This window comes from Caenorhabditis remanei, chromosome III (assembly GCF_010183535.1).
Source record: "Caenorhabditis remanei strain PX506 chromosome III, whole genome shotgun sequence".
NCBI lineage: Eukaryota > Metazoa > Nematoda > Chromadorea > Rhabditida > Rhabditidae > Caenorhabditis > Caenorhabditis remanei.
In genome coordinates this window covers 9,343,622-9,360,170 of record NC_071330.1, presented here as the reverse complement: position 1 = coordinate 9,360,170, position 16,549 = coordinate 9,343,622, and the positions used below count along the sequence as shown (strand labels likewise).

Here is a 16,549-nt window from a genome sequence, read left to right as displayed (position 1 = left end):
CGTTCCCATTATTTCCGTTTCCGTTTCCATTATTTCCATTGTTATTTCCATTGTTTCCATTTCCGTTTCCTAAACTAAACATTTCAGATAAGTCTCCTAAAACTACTAAAACAACTAAGAGTTAATGGATCATAAAACGTCAAAAATTGTTTATGCAGGGATACTTAGTACCTACAGTACTGGCCATAAAAATGAGACACTTGCAGTTTTTAGATGAAAATAGTCAACTTTGGGAGTGTGACATGAAGTTATCAATCTTCACAGTTTTTTCTCGCAATTGTTGCTCTTTTTTAGTCTTAAAGGAGAGATTTTTGAGCTGTTTACTTTGACTTCTTATAACTTCTTAGGATGTGCCCGTACAAAAAAGTTGTCAACTACGAAATTGAAGCTCTACTTTTGATCTATGATCTCCATAAACAATCGATATCGTGAAACAATCACTGAGGCCGTGTCACACTCGCAAAGTTGAATACTTCCAACTTAAAACTGCCAGTGTCTTATTCTTTCTGACCAGTACTGCAGCTACTAGGTAGTAATGTGCTGTTAACATACCGTTTCCATTTCCATTTCCATTACCCGAATCAGAGTTTCCGTTTCCATTATTCTTGTTTCCATTACTTCCGTTTCCATTTCCATTACTATTATTTGATCCATTTCCGTTATTAGAATTTCCATGGTTTCCATTACTATTGCCATTATTGGAATTGTTGTTGTTTGAATTATTAGAACTATTAGAACTATTCGAATCGGATCCACTGTTCGATGAGGAACCTGGTTTCGTTACAACAATATCAGATCCATTTGCAGATCCATTCGGATCAGCTGCAATCGGATTCTGTCTCACTTGAACTGCTGTTGTTGTTGTTGGAGTTGTTGGGACTGGAGTTGTTGGAACTGGAGTTGTAGTTGGAGTTGTAGCATTTGGATCAACTGTTGTTGGGATTCCTGGTCTGTGGCAGTCCCTAAAGTGTTCAGAAAGAGAAGTTAATCTTCCCTTCAATGTTCACTCACATCGTAACAGTGTCAATCGACCAATCTCCATATCCTCTCATATTTCCAATTTCCCAACCCACTGGATTTCTGTATGGGTAATTTTTAATTTCATTCGGCCCCATAAAAACTCGATACGACTTCGGACCTCGCCTGAAAAACGAATAAAGTTCTAAGAGTAGAGAATTTCAGAATTCTTACAAAATAGAGATTGTATAATAACTATCAGTTAAATATGGCTGTTTTCCAAAGCTTTCTGGTCCCCATCTACCCTGAAAAACACTTCATTTTTTGTGTTTCAAATATGTATAACTTACAAAAAAGCTGTTATAGATGATTGAGTTTCTCTGATATTGAACTCTCACATGGATCGTACATGGACTTTTAATGAAAACACTGTTAAATCCAGAATACAAATTGAGGTACGACCTGAAAGAAGGGAGTTCCCAACTACTCGATTCAATGGTTTCTCACATATTCGCATGAGGTGCAACTCTTCCGGTTACTGTAAGTTTATCCCCTATCTCCATTGATCGAGAGAATCGAATCATCTTTTCATGAAGATTTCCTTTCTAAAACATTCTCAATTATATCGTTCGAAAATCAGAATAACTAACTATTGTGTTGCAATTCAGCCATGGCATATCTGCTGACGTGGCAGGAATCCATAATAGAAAAGTAATAAAAAGAAGCAACATTTTGTGAATGAAACGGTCTTGCACAGTGGAGAAACATCAACGGAGTTTTATATCTTCTCCGCTTGAATCGTAACTTTTTTGTTTGAATTCATGACCGGACGGGTTATAAAATGAGCTGTAGCATAGAATACAATAAAGACATTTTTTGGGTCTTTGAGGGGTGGAAGAAACGAGAGTTTCAAATAATCGAAGAAACGAGAAGGGAAATGGAAAGTGACGAGTAGAAATCATAGTAGATACATCTGAAGTTTTGAGGGACTATATGGAGATAAATTATTAGTTTTCTATCCTTTTTTCTGATTCTATACTCTTTTTACGTACAGTTCTATCCAGAATCGTTCTAGTTTTCACAGATAGGAATAAATTTTCTTATCTGAAACTTATGTTATAACAGTCAACAATAGTTGAAAAATGGAAGAAAACTGTTAGAGACAGTAGGAAAATATCTGGGCTCGTATTAAGACAAGAAATACATTCATTTTCACTTCTAAAAGTCAGAAATATCTTAATTAACATTTTTTAAATTCTCAAATTTTTAAATGATTTTTCTTGATCAATTTCTGAACATACGTGGAATTAAATACCGGAACCAACACATCCTCCCTTATTCATTTTCTATTTTCTCTTTGAAATATGAATGAAAAATATCGTGAACGTCATCGAAGAGAATGGGAAAAACTTGAGAAAGATGTCGAGTTGGAATACAAAAATATATTAAAGTAAGTGGATTTTTCTCGGAAATATCTTTTCTTTAATATATTTCAGAGATATAAGTCAAATTAATATCGAAGTAGAGCCGAATGATGTTGAAATTAGTTCGAATGAACGGGGTTTTTGGGAGCATGAAATCGTCAACTTATCCCCATTTGATGTCGTTTGCCGTATTCGAATGACGAATTCACGACTTTTTTCGACTAGTGAAAATGTGTTTATTATTAAACAAAAACAGGCGAAATTGTTGAAAGTTTTTCCAATAATTCTGAATCTGGAAGAACTTCATCTATTCAGATCTCTCGTGCGCCTCATCAAATCCGTTCTCACCATCTGAAAATCGATGTAATCCGACACGTGGAATCATTCGAACCAAAAAGTTTACTTGACTATTTTATTGGTCCATATGCATTCAAAACATTCATTGTTCGATATCACGGAGCACCGAGATATTGGTCAGATGCATTGGAAATGAATGATTGGATTCCAGATGAAATAATAGATGAAAAATGGGAAACTCTTGAGAAAAAGAAGACTTCGAAAGAGAAAAAGTCGTCATTAGAAGCATCAGAATTGAGCAGTTCAAATGAAAATCCAGATCCAGAAGAAGATTTGGGTACTATTCAACGGGTGAGCAGTTGGATTCTTTTTTATAGTGAACAGTTGTTTTTTCAGGCTAACATGAATACAACTAACTTGATGATAACAGCAAATCAAGCTCCAGAAGAATTGAAACTTGAATCAGAATCAGACGTCGGAAGTGATTTTGATGAGGCTCTTGAAAATGAACTGGCGAATATGAGTGTTTGATAATGAAGAAAACATAGGGAACGATGGAATAAAGACTGTTTTCTGAATTAATTTAAAGTTTTTTTCTGAATTAATTAATTTTCTGAATTAATAATTGATTTTCTATGGGAGCTTCATGCTTTCCGACTAATCTTTATGATTTTTTCCGTCTGTATAATTAATTTCAGCCTGGATACGTGTCACATGCTCTTGAAAGTTTGATAATTATGTATATCCATCTCTTGATTCCCACGAATCAAAAACGTTAATCGATGTGGTCGCTTGACTCGAAATAATTGCTCAAAGGTCAATTTCAGTACAAATTATTAACAAATCTCTTTATTGAATCACGAGAATCAATGGGATTTAGAAGTGGATGTAACAGTTGAATATCCAGTTGAAACAGTCAGAATTCCATTTGGAAGAGTGAAAATGGAACGAGGAGTTGTTGATAATGCAGGTGGAGTTGTTGTTGTTTCTCCCAATCCTTCAAGTAATTGAACAGATGATTCATTCGTAAATTTCTCCGGATGTCTTCCATTTTCAGCTGTTTCTTTCACCAATCCCTTAACTTTATCCACTTCGTGTTGATCATATATTGGGGCTTCGATTTCTTCTTCTGATTCCGGAACGTTTGTTCCAGTTATCATTGGAATCAATCCTGAAAACAAGCAACATTTTCATTAAATCTTTGAGAATATTCCGTGAAATGACTTACCAGTTGCATGAACTTCCGGTTGCATTGAATTCCCAAGTCTTCCGATTTGTGGAGACGGAGCTCCGTGGATCATGGAAATTATGGAAGCAAAGAGAAGAATCGAGTAGAACTTCATCTCTGTCGAACTGACACTGAATACTGAAAACTAAATGCTTTGATACTCGTTCAAATTCAATTTCCTTTCTCCTTTCCGCTGGAGTTGTGCTCAAACTCCTCCCACTTTTCTCTAATTCCATTTAGATTTGATTTTATAAACATGAAATTGATTTATTAGAGAATGTGATTCAATTTACGAACGGAAACACCAGAGAAATTGATATGAAGAGAACAAAGAATGAGAGAATATCGATGGAAATCGAGTGAGAAGTTGTTGCCTGAACAGATGTTTGAGTTGTTGAAGGGATTACGGTAGTTGTGGTTGTTGGAGGTTTTGTGGAAGGAGCATCGATTGGGCCACCGAAACCTCCTGGAATAGACATATTTGAAACATAAATTAGAAAAAAACTGAAGATATGCTCACTGAAAGTAGGTGTCATAGAGTGATTATAGGAAAAACCAAGAATCATTTAGAATTTTTACCAGGTATTTAGGACAACTTGAATATTCTAATTTTCAGTCATTTACTTTAATTAACCCTAGGATCTGAAACTTTTGTAATGTTTTCCTCAGAGTGGAGTTCTAAGCAAAAAACAAACATCATTCTTATATATAAAAGACAAGTGGTGTTTGTCTGTCTGTCTGAGGCGATGTCCGCAACGGTTTTGGAAAGAGAAGGGAAACTGAGCCAGCGGGCAAAACCGAACTGCCGTGCTTTGGACAGCGCGACAGCCGCTTTATTAGACCACTCGGCCATGCGGACACGTTTTAGAGAAGTCGGCCACGTGAATGAGGAAAGGCCAGCCGACTGAATCGCCGAAGGCGAGGCAGATAGGCTGGTTTGAGATATGTTTCTTCCAGCTGGCCCTTATACCTGGTGGAATTTCGAAACTATTCCAGATATATAACCTTTTCTTGGAGGTTCAAAAAAATTGACTATGATTGAATTCCGAGACCGTTTGGAAGCGGCGTCCTCAAAGACTTCCCCTGTTAGAAAGATGGTGACATCGGATGTTTCAATGAAACGTTAATTGATATCACAACTAATTCTGAACTTACCTTGAGAATGAGTTAATCCAAAGAAGAAAAAGAAGAAAAGAAGGAAATAAATGTTCATTACTATTCTTTTCAACTTGTCACTTTCAGAAAATCACTTTCAATTCCAATGATCTTTCTGAAGCTTATCCGAAGGTTTCCGGAAAAAGAAAAGAATCGATGGATATTCCAATTTCCGTTTTTTTGAGCTTCGACGAGGTGTGAGAATGAATTTCCGTTTTTCATTTCTCACGAATCACATTTTGTGTCTCGAAAGAGTTGATCAGTTTTCTGAAAAGAATGAGAACCATTAATATGTTAGAACGCACTTTTATAAGGATATGTAATATTTATTCCTGAACATTAGAAAACAAGACTTTTCTTGTTTGTTTTTTGAGTTTGATTGGTCTTCAGTGAGAGGGAGTTTGTTGAACTAATGTATGTAACAGCTAACAGGGTTGTAAATTCTAAAATGACTGAACATGAAACGGCTTCATGAAATTAAGAAGCAGTACAGAATGGATAAAACAAACACAAATATGGCAAACGGGGTTGGGAAGGGTGGAGAGGGCTTAATGGGTAGTGTTATGAAAACAGACACTAGTATTCATTGATTCTGAAAGGAGAAAACTGGGAAAGGGCGGCTTTGGGAAAGGAATAACAATGCATTTCCTAAATTTCAAAAGGAAAAATTGAGAAAAACCGATAAATATCACAATGTATAAAATCAAATAACTATGCGAGTGAGTGTTGATAAATATTTTGAGAATAGTAAAATGATACATGATGAGACAGTCAAGAATCGAGATTTCATTGGAGATTTTGTTTGAGGAGAATTGAGAGAGGTGGCAAAGAGGAAGAGGTCAAAATGAGTGATGTGAAGATTGTGAGTTTCTTGATTCGTTTCCAATCACATTCCATCTTTTTCCTTCCGGCAATATAACTCTTTTAGAGTTTTCAGCTCTTCGATCAGTGCTTTGTTTTGGTTTTCTAACACCGATACACGGTTTTCTAGACATTTGACGTATTCCTGAAAAATACGAATGAGTTACTGCTTTCACAAATGTTTCAGTATACTGAATTTCTAAAAGTGAGCACTTCGGAAAGGAGACAGAATCAAACAATATATTGTGAAAGCATATTTTACCAACTTTTGGTAGATATATGTCAGATCTCTCACAATCAGATTTAGATTCTTAGAACTCAAACTGCAGAACGTTAATTTCTTAAAAGAAATTGATATTTACCTTCTTTTTCCTACGACATTCTTTCGCTGCTTCTCTATTTTTGAGCAATCGTACTTGTCGTTTCCGATTTGATTCATCTTCACCCCCATGCATTGGTCCTCCACCCATTCTCATTGATCCACCACCGGGCATTGTAGGTGATGGACTCGAACTATAACCTCCGGATAGCATGGGGGATTGCCAATCTGTTGTTCCGAACTCTGAATAAGCTAAAATTAAAAGTCACATTATATCCGATCCAAATAAACCTGGAAAGCTGACTGCATCGATTCCTAACATAGTCGGTTTCATTGCATTCCCAATTAGTCCAGAAGTTCCTTCAACTCCAGACTGTTGTTGCTGTTGTTGAGAAGGTGTACTTGTTGGTGGTTGAACAGACATTCCAGCTCCTCCGACAATTCCACTCGACGGTCCGGGGACTCCGCCTCCTCCACCGAGACCGTTTTGAGGTGGTCCTCCTGGAAAGACTGATGCGCGATTAGAACAGGGTTATGGGAATTTTTCGTTGATTTTTGGTAACTGACTATAAAATAATCTTTGCCAAAAGTAAGCTGTTGGTTAAGCGGGAGTGACATCAGTTATCAAAATATTTTATAAATAATCCAACTTCGAAATTAATAAAAGTGAGAACAACTTTCAGTGAATTTTCCATGAAAAATGAAACCAAATGTAGAAAATTCTCCATGAAAATATTGAGAATCAGAGACGAAGTGTTATATTTTCCCACCGCCTAAAGGTCCAAATGAAATCTAGTTGGAAAAATTACACAGCAGAAAGATCATAAATTTCGATGCATCTGATAATCATTGAAACATTTACAAAAGAAACGATTGCCTTTACGATCTGATCATAGCACAAACTACTAGATGTCAAGATAAAAAACCAAACAGACATCAGTTAAGAGCTAGTAAAATCTCTCAAGATTTATCCAGAAAAAAAACCCTTGATTAATTCTATGTTTCACCTTTTTTTCTAATTTCGTACCATTCATATTTGAATGACCATTGAAAAGCAACGAATCCATGCTCCTAGTTTTCGTATAAAGTGTCTCCAGATGACAAGAAACAAGAATAATACAGAATACCGTCGTCAACTGATCGGAAAGAGAAACAAATACACAGAGAGAAACTATTCTCTCCTTCCAATCGTCTCTGGCCTTCTCGGTCTCTGTGTCAGTCTTCGGCAACCAAAAAATGACGTCAATTTGTTGGATAAGAGAGTATCAAGGAGTTGAAGAAAATCAGAGAAAAATACAAAAAGAGACGAGAGTTGAGTGATAGTGTTTATTGAGAATGAGAGACATAGACAATCATTGATAAAGTAACTATCTTTCTCTCTCGCTTGTCACCACTAAATAACTATCTAACCGAAAAAAAGAGAAGGTGGGAAAAAACAGTAACCCGGATGAAATTTCGAGGCAAACAGTGATATCATTCGAAAGTGTTCAATTTGATAACACTGATCCTCTTGGAACCTTAAGAGGCGTTGTCTGTAAGATGAGGATTCCTCTTGGCACAGTTGCAAAAAGTTGTTTCAATCCGAACTCTTTTCACAGCATATGTACCCCTATGGTAGTGATTTACAAAAAATATGTCACCAGTCCCCTATGACGTCATCATAGGAAAATATGCCCAATAATTGACTTTTCACCCAAAAATTCACAAAAATTTCAATTTTTCAAATAACTTTAGGAAACTTTCGCAACATGTTAGGAGTAATTTTGACTACCCCTGCACAAATTTTCAGCCCCTCAGACACCCCAGAAACCATTCAAGTAATTTTCACTTTCATGTTTTTCCTACTTTTCTCGAAAAATCCCTCTAGAAGTACTCAAATTTCAAATCGTATTCGTATTCTCCGCAAAAAGTTCTATCAGGTTCATTTAAAATCATCAAAAAACCATTGCGCCATCTTGGAGATATTTCGATTTTTTCAAAAATCACATAAGGGTCCCCCCTTATGAAAAAAAATTTTTCACGAAAAATTCAAAGAAAAAATTTGTTCCGAAAATAATCAGAATATTGATAAAAAAGTTAGAATAAACCAATTCCAAGATTATACACCTCAGAAATATGTTTGAACCGATTTCGTTTTTTTCTTCATCGAAATTTTTTCCCATTTTTTAACGTTTTAATCAATATTTTGTACTGAAGTACACAAATTTCGAGTAATGTACTCATTGCTCGTTGAATTTAACAAATAATCAAAATAAGACAAGTGATAAACCATTGGACCATTTTGAGATTTCTCTATTTATTTCGAAAATCACATAAGGGTCCCCCCCATGGAACAAAATTTTTATCGAAAAAATAATTCAACATTATTTTGATTCAAAAACGTTCAGAACTCTTTTACAAAACATTTTGTAATATTGCATCAATGTTCTGAACGTTTTTGAATCAAAATAATGTTGAATTATTTTTTCGATAAAAATTTTGTTCCATGGGGGGGACCCTTATGTGATTTTCGAAATAAATAGAGAAATCTCAAAATGGTCCAATGGTTTATCACTTGTCTTATTTTGATTATTTGTTAAATTCAGTGAGCAATGAGTACATTACTCGAAATTTGTGTACTTCAGTACAAAATATTGATGAAAACGTTAAAAAATGGGAAAAAATTTCGATGAAGAAAAAAACGAAATCGGTTCAAACATATTTCTGAGGTGTATAATCTTGGAATTGGTTTATTCTAACTTTTTTATCAATATTCTGATTATTTTCGGAACAAATTTTTTCTTTGAATTTTTCGTGAAAAATTTTTTTTCATAAGGGGGGACCCTTATGTGATTTTTGAAAAAATCGAAATATCTCCAAGATGGTGCAATGGTTTTTTGATGATTTTAAATGAACCTAATAGAACTTTTTGCGGAGAATACGAATACGATTTGAAATTTGAGTACTTCTAGAGGGATTTTTCGAGAAAAGTTGGAAAAACATGAAAGTGAAAATCACTTGAATGGTTTCTGGGGTGTCTGAGGGGCTGAAAATTTGTGCAGGGGTAGTCAAAATCACTCCTAACATGTTGCGAAAGTTTCCTAAAGTTATTTGAAAAATTGAAATTTTTGTGAATTTTTGGGTGAAAAGTCAATTATTGGGCATATTTTCCTATGATGACGTCATAAGGGAATGGTGACATATTTTTTGTGAACCACTACCATAGGGGTACATATGCTGTAAAAAGAGTTTGGATTGAAACAACTTTTTGCAACTGTGCCGAGGCCCAACACAAACATTCTCACTCTTACAGATAGTGCCTCTTAATCAAACTAGAATAAAATTATATAACAGTGATAAAACTAACAACCGAATTGTCACTGTAAAAAGGATATCTCCGAAGGAAGAAAAAAGAAGAAAAGAAGAAGAAAATGATACCACGCATGTTGAATCTTTTCATATTCTGATGATACAGTCGTTATAGAATATAGAAACTTGTATTTTGAACACTTTCATTCTGGTTTAGCAAGATCAAAACTTGTTTGCTCGAAATAAATCCAATAAACTGATAGCTGGTTAGTTATCAACTTCAAATTTCAATAATTTCCCGAAATTTTCCTCAAATATAGCGTAACTAACCCGGTTTCGGTTGTGCAACAGCAGCAATTGCTGCATTGAAATCGAAGTCCCCGTTGATTGATGGAAATGGAAGAACAAGAGGTTGATTTGAAAGTAGTGATGCTCCAAGCGGTGATCCATACGGTGATGCTGCACTACTCGTCGTTACAATTCGATTAGGTGTGACTGTTGAAGGTGCTGGTGGGGGTGGAGGTCCTCCGGGTGTTGTGTTATTTGGATTGATTGGAGGAGGAGGTCGCATTACTGACTGAAATATTGATTAGGATTAATGGAAGTTTAAAAAGAATATGTATTAGAAGATCTTACCTGAAAATAGAACATCGAATACACCTTATACTTTGAATATTATTCAAAACCAACCTAGTCTCTTAAATACTCTCCAATCCGTTGTCATTTCACCTAGGAAACCTAGTAAAACACTGTGGCAGAAATGTCAAAAAAGGAGGAACTTCAGGAGACATTGGCATTTCAGAGGAGTGAGGGTGGAGGGAGAGCTACTTGAAAATGGAAAATGCGCAGGTGTTTTTGAAAGGTTTTTCTTTTTTTTATGTACAACATAATAAAATCTATTCGAGAATAAGGCGTTGCTAAGCTGCGATCTTTCGAAAAGGACAGTTTTAATCACTCAACATTTTTCTTTTTTTCATACCTGTAATGGCGAGGCGTCAACACTGGAAGGTGGCGTTTCTTCTGGTTCCTTTTTCATTACTTTGTCTGCTGTTTCCAGGTCTTTCAGTATCATGCTGAAAAATACATTTTTCTATTGTTGATACCATAAACATTCAATTTTTCTTTTCTGGAAACTATCACCCACTATGATCATAAACTCTATAGTTTTTAAAAACATATTCCTGCGTTTATAAAACTCACTTGCGCAAAAAAGTCGTCGACATTATTTTCTCAATTCTTTTATCCAGAATAGTGAAACTCTTTAAGATTCTGACACAATTCTCAACCTATCTCTTTTCGTTTTGCAGTCAAAATGATGACGTTAGCAAGACGAAAAAAGAGGTGGGGAAAAGATGTAGAAACTGATAATCACTGATAAAAATGACAGAAAAGAACGAACAAAAATGATCAGTGACGTCATGAGAAACACAGAGTAGACCGTCTGTCTCATTTTGTTTTCTACGATGAAAAAAAAACCGAATACCCAGAAATAGAAGTAATGGTTTTTAATATACAGTTAGAAAGCAAGATTCATTTCTAGAGCAGGAATTCCAAATCATTCAGAATGTATGTGATGAGTCATAAGTGAGTGATCTGAAACTACGAGTCGGGGTTATTTTGGTTGGTAGTCAAAAACTAAAATTAATTATATCACCTTTTTTTAAAACATTATCACTGTCAGTTCCCAATACCGGAAAACTTCAGATTTGCATGTGTTGTGAATTCAGTTCCAAATTGTGTTCAGATTCCTTTTTATAGTAATATTCGTGATTCATACTGAATGAACCTCTGAATTTAATAGCTTTTCTAAACAGTTGTATCTTCTGAAATCATACTCCAAAATCTTTTGTTGGTTCATTTCTGTTCTCTTTCCGAACATTTTGAGTTCACTCATATCTGAATCAGAATCTGACTTGAATTGATGCATGAAAACAACTAAAATCGTCTTGAAATAGATCAGAAACAACTAATTTCGAAAACTCGTCATTTTGAGACATAGCACATCAAGACACTTTTCAATCCGAAATTCTTGATTCTTACATCATAGTGTTGCCTCTAATTTTTTATTTATGCCAAACTGCTTCACCGAATTCGTGTGGCCTCATTTTTTCTTAGGTCATGACGTTTTGTGTCGACTCTTTCCACAAATGATTGACAACGTGTTTTTCCGGAGCTGTCTCCTATTCTCTCTCTCTCTCTCTCTCTCTCTCTCTCTCTCTCTCTCTCTCTCTCTCTTTCTTCTTCGAATGTCTACCCAAAAAGGACGAGATGAAGGTGTTCCGGAAGGAAAAAAGAAAGACAACCATCCGGAATAGAATGGAGTCAATGTGGTGCTTGAGCAGATCACTTGGAGAGAGCCACAACGTTTTGGACAGAAAACGAAAGGGCCATAGTTTTCCGAAAATGAGCGATTCAGAGTCTCTGCTCGATGTGGGTCAACGTTTATCTGGGAAACGGAAATGGAGAACTGCTGGTTCCTGACATGTTGGAAGTCACAAAAATCAGTTATTAGGTCGACTGGGTCAAGAATTGAGTCTATTCCGATTTGGAGGAAATGTGAATGTACCCAATTATTCTGGTTTGTGGAGGGACAACAATGCAGTTAAGTGTACAGTACACGTGTTTGCATCACAATACGAAACAACATAGAATTGAGTTAAATTTTGAACTCTCAATCAACTATACCTGCTATACCTCAATTCATCCAACTTTCGTGGCGCATAAGAGTCTTTGTTTATAACTGCCCAAATACACGATTGCCAACGCTCTCTTGCTTTTAATGCACTTCCATCGCCCAAAACTGGAGTAGTCATTGCAAAAAGTGCGGAAGCAACAGAGGTTACTGTTGGAGGCGGCATGAATCTCGGAAATTCCTGTTCTTGTGAATGGGGAACCATTGGAGTAACCAGTGGTTCGAGAATTGGCGGAACACCAGGCGAAACCAACGGTGATCCCATTAGCAGAGCCATTGCTGAAACCGTTTTTTTCGGCGGCCGGAACGCCGAACGCGTCGAATTTGACGCGGGAGGGTGTGGGGAAGACGAACCCGTGATGACTTCTGAATCAGACATCGGATAGTAAGATATGTCCAAAAAACGTAAGATCAAAAAGGAAGGTAGAGAAATCAGTGGTGCGGACAGGAAAATCATTCAGAAGTCTACTGAAGCGGGGAAGAAAAAAGGTTACACTTGAGTCAAAAAGGTGTTAATAATGAGTCTTGATATGTTAACAACCATTTCAACATTTTCTCAAGTGTTTCTAAAAATGACTAATTGAGTTCCATCCGAATCATGAATCATTTTTCGGTCAAGCCTTCGTCAAAACAACAATCCAATTTTCCTTGTGCTTATCTTGGTTGTGGTGAGCAACGGACACACACGTGAGTTGATGGGAGGGAATGAGAAAAATAAGAGATGTGAAGGTGGGAATTAAGAGCGCACAAATTGATATTTTCATCGAAATAAAAAATAAATTTGTGAGAGAACATTTGGAAAACTAATGAATAGTTGTTAGAGTTTGGTCATCAGATTTCTTTGGAGAATTAATTTTTTAAGCAGAATAAGTGTGACTGTGTGAATATTTTGCAGAAGAGTAATGTATACTTCACTTACTAATTCCTAATGACAACGTGACTAATACTTTTGGTTTCATATATCATCTGAGCTAAGCACTAATGAACTTTTAACCAAAACAACTAATTAGTTGTAAATATATTTTACTAATGTAGGTGAGCAGTTGAGAAGAACCTACTGTAGTACGCATTGGAGTTTATACTTCCTATAGAAAACAAAAGAACTACCGACCTGAAACTTAACTAGAAGTCACTGTAATTCCAAAAATGCGCTTAAAAACAACTAGAGGAAATATCTGCACCTAACTTAGAGAGATATTCAGATTACTATCTTGTGTCTAGAAGACAAAAAGAAAATTCACGAAGAAACATCTTCCGCTCTATTCAACTGAGTCGACCTAAAATCAATGTTCTGAGAGTGGAGGTTTGCTCATTTCTAATTAAATCAAGGGCGGAAAAGAAGAAAATGAAGCGAGCAGGAGACAGCCTGAAGGGCGCCGAACAAAAAGAAAAAGGGAGCAAGAAATGTAACAAGCAATACAGTGAACAACAATTCAACAAGATAAAAGAGAGATGGCAACGTCTTAAGCTTCTCCTATTCCTCCAAGAAAATGATGATGATGATGATGTTGAAAAACGGAAGAGAGTAAAGAAACCAACCGCAAAAAACGAGAAATGGAAAAAATGGCTCTGATATCAGATTTCTTCCACTGTTTGGTAGAGGCTTTGAGCCAAGAAGAGGTGGGGGTGGCTCCAAAAAGCTCCGCCCTCATTTTTCTACCTCTAATCGAGTAATTCAGTGAGAGTTAGAGCATCTCTGCTCTCTCCTTCCTCTTACTCTTTAGCACCACCCACAACTTGTTGTCCTCGTTTTCTCCGGGTTTTATGGGTGCTTTTGGAATACATTTACTCGGATATTAATAAGGATATACGGGATAATGGAATGTATAGGAATGACAAAAGACCGACTAAGAAGACTGAGCGAGTGGCAAGAGAACATGAATGTTTGAATCTTGGGAGAGATTCGAAACAACTTCTCCTAGCAACTTTCTCCGTCACACAGAATTTTGCTCTGGAGAACAGACACATTAATGTGAAATTGACATTTTTTGGAATGAGAAAAAGAAATGTCGGATGAAAAAAGGAATTTACGACTGAAACTACCTTGAGAGATTTATTAGACTTTTCAATCTCCAGATTCTAAAAAAAAAGAATACGGTAGTTGTTCGTAAAAATAGAATGAAATCTAGCGATATCGGAAGTGAATAAATTAAAAAGACTACACTCCATTTGTTGCATTATTCGAAAAAAAACTCTAGATCCTGGAAATCCGTTTGTCATTTCAAAAGTTTTTCAAACTAATATTTTTCGGGCTAATATCATTTCCTTTCCCATTTCCTGTTATCTAATCCTTCTGAAAAAGTAACATGTGAGATATCTGAAACAGATGCCTAACACTCTATCTATTAAATCCGAAGATATGAATTGTAAGAAATATGGGCACGGATCACTCAAACTACAAGTCACAAAAGAGAGACGCCTGGTTAGCACCATCCCACCCCCAAAAAGGTTTCAAATATCACATTTGGTGCATTGACAAGTATGTGGTCAAGAGATTTGGGAATCGTATGGCTTAAAAGAAGTGTAAACACCTTCTATGAATATCGAGGATTTCAAGGGTTACACATTAAAATGTACATGGGTTCTAATTGGCAAAGTGAGAGGAAGTAATTCGTAGAATAAGAGAGAAAACATATGAATCAAAACAGAGGAATCTTCGTGATATAGTCAGTTTGAACTGGAGTATATCAAAGATTAAACTCGAACTCTCCGGAGGAAATATTATTAATGAGCACGGCCGTCACCGTTTTTTAGCCTCTTGCTTATTCACCACATCATCATTTTATTTGCTAATGAACACCGATTTTTACTCATTCTCTAGACAGATTCCGTTCGAATACTCTGATTATTAAAAGGAGGGAAATGGAAAAACTGAGTATGAAAAAGATTAGAAAAAGGCGTAGTGAGTTACAGTGAATACGAAGAAAAAGTTCATATCTGAAACCAAGAAGAGGAAGAAGAAGAAGCCATTCCCTTCTGATTATCCAATCTCAATGCCTTCTAAATATCATTAAGAAAACGACTAGAGAGTATGAACATCGTGTTGTGGGTGGCACCGATAGGAACTTCAAGTCCGTCTGAAAGAGAAATGAAAAAAGGGATAAAGATAAAAAAAGGCTTCATAATTATCATCAAGGTCTTCTGAGATGTTTTTTTTCAAAAGAAGGCCACAGATTATACATGACAAATGAAACTATAGATGAGAAACATGCTCAGTATGATTCAGATCGTTTCAGGGATACTATATATTCTTTGGGTCGTCTCAATTGACAGTTTCTTGAAATTTGGTTTCAATGACATGCATTCTCATAGAACGGAGGAACACAGGACAACTTTTGCTCGACAAGAAATTCGTCAGACTCTTTTCCCTTTTCGTCGCCCTTCTCTTTTCATTTCAGTGAAGACACGGGGACAAATGGATGAGAGGGAGGGGAAAGGGATGGGTTGTTGCAGATGAATTATTTGTGGTTTGCCAGTATATAGAAAAAGTGAGAGCAAACTCTTTTTTTTCTATCTGCAACAAACCTTCGACCTTTCAAAACTGAAAAGGATTTGATTAGCCAAATCAGAATCAGAAAAATTATGGTAAACAAACGGTTACACTCAATGCAATAAGTATGAGACGAAGTGGATTGAAATTCAATGATAAAACAATCAACACTTTAGAATAACAATGAAATTGATATATTTCAAATTCACAAGTAGGTTATAAGATTTTAAATGCCACCGTAGTAAGTAATGGAGCCTTAGATGTACTTACAAGAACAAACTTTATGAAACTTTTCATCAAGTTCTAACGAATTTCTCCGGCATACCAATTAGAGATACACGAGTTTCATCATCCGAAAAATGAGATGATTGAATTGCCGAAAAGCACTGAGCAACTGAAATCAGGTGATTAACGAAGCGGAGCTTCAGGATCAAAATGCTACAGATTTTCTCTAATCCTAGATGAGATTTGAGAGAGAGGATTCCTGATTTTTTGAAGAGAGATAGCACCGATGAGTCAAATCGAGAAGTATTGAATTTCTGTTGAATAAAAAACAGTATTGATATAAATGTAACAAAACAGATAGTGACGTGTCAGATGGTATGAAAAAGAAGAATGGAAAGTGGAAAGAAGAAGAGACGGAATGTATTTGATTCTCCGTTCATTCAATATGTTTTCTCGATTTCTTCATTTGCTTCTTTTCTCTTTTTTCTGTAGGTGAGTAGAGATGCTTTCAGTGTGTTCGACTAGAGAGAAATAGAAGAAAAAGGCGACAAGGGGTAACACGATGAAAAAGAATGAAATAATTGGAAATTGATGAAAAACGAGGAGAGTGATG

General features: G+C 35.9%; 3 protein-coding genes across 3 annotated transcripts; 1 reads left to right on the top strand and 2 right to left on the bottom strand.

Moving 5' to 3' along the window:
* Positions 1-2,321: 2,321 nt before the first annotated feature.
* Positions 2,322-3,209, top strand: GCK72_010256 (uncharacterized protein; the record flags this gene model as incomplete). The annotated part of the gene is made up of 4 exons (XM_053727769.1): positions 2,322-2,407; positions 2,454-2,652; positions 2,697-3,029; positions 3,075-3,209. 4 exons carry the CDS (start codon positions 2,322-2,324, stop codon positions 3,207-3,209), a joined length of 753 nt encoding a protein of 250 aa, XP_053587346.1.
* A 335-nt stretch (positions 3,210-3,544) lies between these two features.
* On the bottom strand, positions 3,545-4,021 carry GCK72_010255 (uncharacterized protein; the record flags this gene model as incomplete). The annotated part of the gene is made up of 2 exons (XM_003104018.2): positions 3,545-3,849; positions 3,907-4,021. The coding sequence occupies 2 exons, from the start codon at positions 4,019-4,021 to the stop codon at positions 3,545-3,547; spliced, it is 420 nt and encodes a 139-aa protein (XP_003104066.2).
* Positions 4,022-5,947: 1,926 nt separating this feature from the next.
* Positions 5,948-12,486, bottom strand: GCK72_010254 (uncharacterized protein; the record flags this gene model as incomplete). The annotated part of the gene is made up of 6 exons (XM_053727768.1): positions 5,948-6,067; positions 6,285-6,484; positions 6,533-6,742; positions 9,860-10,106; positions 10,509-10,602; positions 12,215-12,486. The coding sequence occupies 6 exons, from the start codon at positions 12,484-12,486 to the stop codon at positions 5,948-5,950; spliced, it is 1,143 nt and encodes a 380-aa protein (XP_053587345.1).
* Between the last annotated feature and the right edge of the window lie 4,063 nt (positions 12,487-16,549).